At 34.0% G+C, this 6403-nt stretch overlaps 3 protein-coding genes across 4 annotated transcripts in view; all 3 read left to right on the forward strand.

Annotated features, from left to right (window-relative positions):
* Positions 1-46: 46 nt before the first annotated feature.
* LOC128174616 (uncharacterized) lies at positions 47-1611 on the forward strand. Its single transcript, XM_052840128.1, has 5 exons — positions 47-89; positions 400-450; positions 590-666; positions 755-1102; positions 1204-1611. Exons 1-4 carry the CDS (start codon positions 47-49, stop codon positions 1097-1099), a joined length of 516 nt encoding a protein of 171 aa, XP_052696088.1. The 3' UTR covers positions 1100-1102; positions 1204-1611.
* A 465-nt stretch (positions 1612-2076) lies between these two features.
* The window catches only part of LOC128170850 (uncharacterized), a 12032-nt gene continuing 7705 nt past the window's right edge, over positions 2077-6403 (forward strand). For both annotated transcript variants that reach the window (XM_052836602.1, XM_052836605.1), the window contains exon 1: positions 2077-2468. The gene's annotated coding sequence lies outside the window, so the exon portion shown is untranslated. The remainder of the gene's footprint in view (positions 2469-6403) is intronic.
* On the forward strand, positions 3363-5083 carry LOC128170852 (uncharacterized). Its single transcript, XM_052836606.1, has 3 exons — positions 3363-3721; positions 4330-4503; positions 4987-5083. The coding sequence occupies exons 1-3, from the start codon at positions 3522-3524 to the stop codon at positions 5081-5083; spliced, it is 471 nt and encodes a 156-aa protein (XP_052692566.1). The 5' UTR covers positions 3363-3521.

Below are 6403 nucleotides of genomic sequence, written 5' to 3' on the forward strand. Positions count from 1 at the left end.
AAGCTCCAGTCTGACGTCCGATCAAGCTTCCGGTTTTTTGGTAAAGATGAGGACAAGGGATGGTGGGAACTACGACGAAGAAACGGAAGGTAAATTATACCGCCACTTTAAGAAATTGTGCATATTGATAAAATTATACATGATCACAATACTGTCTTTTATTAATTTTCAATCTAAAGTTGAAAATGATTACATGACAAAGACAATACATGATTTACACGCGTTTATTGTTAACATGAAACACGGTAACGATAACAATCAAGTTTATGTCGTGGTGAACTGTGTATTTATAAGATATTCATGTATTAATTATATAAGAATCAGTATTAGCGATAATAGTACTTTCTAAATATGATTAAAGAGGTGATTAAGAACAACTACGAATATTGCATTTTTCAGATACCCAAGATAATTGGATTTTAGACGAAATCTTGTCTGCTAAGACCAGAAGTAAGTTTTTTTTTACTGTTATATAACGCTATTTATATTATAATCACCATCAGTTGAGAATAAATGAGGGATGGGGTCCCAATTATCAATTTTGTTTTTGAAAATTAAAACAAAAATTAAAACGTTAAACCTTTTTAAGGAACAGAAAATACACCTGGCAGTGCAAATCCTGATATTTTTGATTTTACAATAGAAGAGGAGTCGGAAATACCACCTGTAAGTAAGAAAAGAAATTTGAGACAAAATCAAGAGTGAGTTCCAAGCTATGTGTAATATGCATTCAAATCAATCTTTTGTTTTGTAGGTCATTATAGGGAAAGCCCTACCAGCAGTAGCAGTACCAGGACCATGCTTATACAAAGAAGGGGACTTCGTGTGTACAGACGTGCCGGAGTATGCTGGGGAGTGGCCACAGGTCTGCCGAGTTATTGCTGCAGAGGAGAATCACCTTGTTGTACACTGGTACAAGGGCTCCAAATCTACGACCTGGACCCCCTGTACGAGAAGAATGAAGGGCCAGAAGGGGCGTACTGAGCCATGGATCGAGAGAGTGGCTAGGGAGTATGTGTGGTCCACGCCATTTCGGCTCACCTCTGCTGGGCACATCCCAAAGAAAATGAAAGACAGGCTGGATGAATACAGCTTCTGATTGGTAAAGTATGATTATTACCCTTTTTACAATGGAATTAAATTCTTAACATAAATTGTTCCTGCGTTTTCTTAAATTGTAATCCAAACATTTAATTATTTCAGACTGAATTTGAAGAAAGACAAAGACAAGGAAGAAAGGAAGAAAGAGTTTATTTATTTATTTATCTATTTATTTATTTATCTATTTATTTATTTATCTATTTATTTATTTATTCATCTATTTATCCTATGTATTTAATAAAAGATTGATTTACTTGAAATAAATAAATTGTTTTTTTCCCCCTGAGCTTAAATGTCCTCTTTACTTAAAACAATATGATCTGTATTATTTAGAATTTTATTTTGCTGCAAAAACCTGCTAGTATGATAAGTCTGTATATAGCTTAAACCTTTCTGATAAATAAGACTTGGAAAATATTTTTTCTTTGCCAGAAGAAGGATTTCTCTTCTCGGGAATAAACAGCAGATCGTTTTGTAAAGGACGACAATAATTCAATTTTGCGTCGGAACTTCTTAGCGCCCCCCCCCCCCCCCCACCTTTTCTGCAAAGTTGGACATAACTATCAGGCACATAGCACCAGGGAGGAGCCACCCCCCACCCCCCACACACACACATTTTTCTCGCAGCAAACATTAATTTTTAAATTAAAAAAAATTAGAAGTATCACGAAGTTGGAAGTATGTAAGAAAATTAAGAGTGATATTGAAGATTGAAGCTATTAGGAATTTCATGATTTTGGGAAGTTTTCAAGATTTTGGATGTTCGGTCAAGCCCCCCCCCCCCCCCCCCCCCCCCACTTAAAATTTTAATGTTATCTTTCATTTAATTTCCATCCCCTCCCCTATACACAATTATAGGTAAATATTACATACCATGAATATTAAAAAAGTATTCAAAGTATTCAAAACATGCGCAGATCTAGAAAATTTTCCAGGGAGGGGGGGGGGGGAATGGGGTAGGAAATTCCATACAGGTCTGAGGCATATATTTGGTAATTTTTATGATGTAAATTAAAAGAAATTTGAATTTGCGGGGGTAGGGGTGGACCCCTTCCCCGACCACTTTTCTCTAGATCCGTGCATATACAATAATGACAAATAAAAATATAATAGAAAAATAAAGCTTTAGCGATTCTGCCTGTTGTGACGTAATCTGAATAGGAAAGTGACGTCAATGACGTCAATTAGTTCCAGACGATTATTAGCCCAGCGAAAGATTTTGCAGGAAAATGTCTTGGAGTCTGGAAAACTCCGAAGAAGGTGTTTATTTAAATATTAACGAAAGGAGGGCGATAAATTTAAATGATGGAAAAGAATTCGGAGTGATTGATTCCATTGCAAGTGGCAGGAATGCTACAGAGGTTTGGGTAAGTAAAGAATAATGATTGTAGAACTTTTGTCTTAAAATGTAGAATATTGAAGAACAGCAGTGAAAATTTCTCCAATTAAAATGAACATAAAATGGGTTGTTTTAAGATTTTCCATATATTTTTCCCATGTAACCCACTAATTTTTCAATAAATCGGATTAGGATTTCGATGCTTTCCGAATACTTTATTTATGTAATGAATTCAATGTTGATTATACTATAGTTTTATACGATATAGACTGGTTGGGCGCTGTTTACGCTTTATAAACCGGGAAAATGGTGGTCAATTTTTTAAAAATAAAATTGCCCCATCCCACATTCAAAAAGGATGCAGCATAATACTAAAAGTGTCTCATTAAAGAGTGGGGAAAGGGGTGAAATTGAAAGATTAGGGAAGTATCTTTAAAACGCGCTTTTATTTTCGGCTGTAATTTTAATATTAAGGTCAAGATCTAGTAAATGTTTCAAGAGTGTATTTTATGTGCTAGAACCATTATGACGTCATAATTGATTTTGATGAATCTTTTCCCGTATTTTGCAGTTTTAAAGGAATTATGTAGAAAATATAACAATATTTTGACATTCTATATTTAATCACGGCAATAGTAATCCCGGTACCTATATTCAATTTGACATCATTTTAAAGAAGAGGTCAAGAGCTTGTTTCATGCCGTTTTTGGAGAGACTTTAGGCATTCTAGATATATTTCATTAGTCAAAAATGAACAAAACTCTGAGATTTGTTACTTTTATCCTTCATATTTCATTGACAATGGTTGTTTAAAGCAATACAAGCTGCCAAAATTATTATTTTGGTGTTCCTAAAATTCAATCGAGAATTTGGTAAAATATGTTTCTTATACATAATCTTATCATTTAAACTTAATTTATGATGTATTTTTTCCATTAAAATTAAAAATTGTTAGACAATATGAAATTAGGTCTTCCCGTACTTTATTTCTCCGACATAATTTCCGTATGCAATGACCTTTGAGTTGAACTCATTCGGCAAATCAAATGCGCAAGCGCAATATTTCCGGTAAACAGAAAAGATGTCGGACACGACAGGTTTGAAGCGAGGGAGAAAGCCGACTTTGACTGATTCGGGAAGAAAAAGACGACGGACGGAAATAAATGCAAAAAATAATAAGAACAGAATTTACATCGGTAACCAGTACGATCGCTGGATGGAAGTAAAGTGTGCGCTTCGTCTTCAATCTAACGCTGAAGTGGCAAAGATACTGCTTGATAAGTAAGTTTGATCGTTGTCTTTACACTGATATTTTGTCATTATTTCTATCTTAATCGTATTTCGTGGTACACAGCAAGTAAATGAATATTTCAAGTCCAGACTTTAACAATAAACCAAGTAGAATTCCTCGTTGTGCATTTTTGGGTGCAGTTCAATCTTTAAACTATGAGGCCCTCGGAGGGATAATCAGAAGTACATGGTAAACGGACTATTGTCATTTCATACTTTGCTATGAGGATTAAGCTATCGATCATCACATGTAACATTGTTTTTAAAACATGAAAAAACGAATTTCAAAATAAACTTATAGAAATGAAAATTATTAATATGTTCTTATAATTGTATTTACTATACACGAAGGCCTAGCCTATACGTATGAAGACATACACCATTATTGATAAACATGTAATTTGAAACGAATTTATTTGTTGTTTAAATTACTATATTACATAGAACTAATAGCATAAATCAGAATATGTTACGAGAAATTATCATGATAGTATGATTTAAAAAAAACTAATACAGGCAGTGTTGACTTTTCAGTTTATGAAGAAAAAAAGAGTTTGCAGGTTTATAAATGTCAAATTTTACCGTTCATTTTTACAAAGGTTTGAACAACCAACCAGCCCTGCACCTACTCATGAAATTTCTGGGAAGACTTCCAACAACTTGATAACATCAACCCCTGGGCCAATGAAATCTACAATAATGATTAAGCCTCTCCATTTATCTGGTGTGTCCGAAATATCGTCATCAGAAAGCGAACTTGGAAGAAACTCTGTGTAAGTCCTAAAATATGTCATACTCAAATTAGGTAGGAGGGAGATGACAGTATACTTATATAACATAGGCGTCAGAACGGTTGAAGCCCCCCCCCCCCCCCTTTTTTTGCAAAGTTAGACCTAACCATCAGGTACATACATGTAGCATTATGGAGGGACCAGCCCCCCCCCCCCCCCCCCCCTTTAATGCAACAAACATTTATGATTTTGTGACATGTATACTAGAAGCCATTTTATTTTTTTTGCTTGTCAGTATTTCTAATGATTAGTCTAGCCCCCTCAGCTTCTGACGCCACTGTATAATCTGTACAGATATGGTGTGAATTACCATTCATGAAAAAATTAATGCATTATTTGAACTTTTAAAATGAAAATTTAAAAAATTACATCCTTATTCAGCACTTCGGTTTTATTGATCAAAGCACTTGTACAAATTCTAATTACTTGTGATCATTTTAGAATCATGTTAATTAAATTTTTCAGGGATGAGACCCATATGTCTGGGATAGAGGAAATATGTAAAAAAGGAGAGTCTTTGGTGGAAAATACACAAAGCAGCTTTATAAACCCATTTGAGTAAGCATGAAAATAAACTATGATTAGTTTCAAATCCCTGGTTAAATTGATTGTTTTACCTTTTGTTTGATTTCAAACGTACCGGTACATCTTTGTGAATGAAATTGGAAAAGGTGTTATATAAATAAAAAATTATATGCTGGATAAAATTAAGGCATGTTGATTGTTTTGGTAGTTCCTAAATAACTTACTGCATTATTTATGTTTTAATGAGAGACAAAGATGATAGGGCTTAATTTATTTAATCAGACTTCTTTCAAAACGCTAATCATCGTTTTTTTGTATTTTGTACAGCCTTACCATTTCTGAGGGTAATCTTGAATCAGAAGATGACGATAATTATTCTGATGCAGACTACGAGCCAAGTTTTGATTTGACTTTTAGGTAATTTAGATATAATGGTAGTTGGTGGGTTTTTTTTTACCATTGACTTCACATAATGAATTTTTTTAATTAGTTTTCATCTAAAATTCGCTTTAGCAAAAGAAATGTTGAAAAATTGGTGTTGGGACAGCCTATTGTCTGGGACAGCTAGACTATATACCGGTACATTAAATAATGCAGACTAAATATTGTACTACCATACAGGGTTGTCTCTAAGACCCAGGAGGCGGAGAATTCCCCTACATATAATGTCTTAATTACCCGGCTATTTTTGCATTTCAAAGACAATGTAGCTATAAGCAAAACACCCAGACCTCCTTCTACTTTTTCATATCCTCCTTCTACTTTAATTTTTAGAGACAACCCTGACCATATCATTGTCAGATATATTTATGTGTGGTTTTTTTTCTGAAATCATTGTAGACAAGATCATGGTATTCAGTCAGAGTCAGAAGATGAAGAAATTGAAGAGGAACAAGACCATTTCCATGAACAGGATGATGATGCATGCATTGATAGAATAACATGCGAGACCGAAGTCAATACTTTCTTGGAAGACAGACCATTCATATCATACCAAAGTTCAATCTATAACTTGGCTAAAACTCACATACCCCCTTTTTGCACTGTAAAGGGATGTTCAATGCCAGTGGCAATTAGAACAGAAGTGATTTCCTCAGCTTTATATTTAAAATGGGTAAGATAATCATATATACCACACAATGATAATGTTATGCTCCTGGTTAGAAAAAAAGAGGTTAAATTCTATTCATTATTGTATCATTTGAAAAGTGAATAAAATAAGAATGAACTTTGATCTTATATAACACAAAAACAATAGTGCAAATGAGAGAGCATGTAAATTCATTTGTTGATTTTGTTCCGAAGTCAAGGTCACATCATATGTCTAGCCTTTTTATCAATTGACCCTTGATGCTAG

This window comes from Crassostrea angulata, chromosome 2, assembly GCF_025612915.1.
Source record: "Crassostrea angulata isolate pt1a10 chromosome 2, ASM2561291v2, whole genome shotgun sequence".
NCBI lineage: Eukaryota > Metazoa > Mollusca > Bivalvia > Ostreida > Ostreidae > Magallana > Magallana angulata.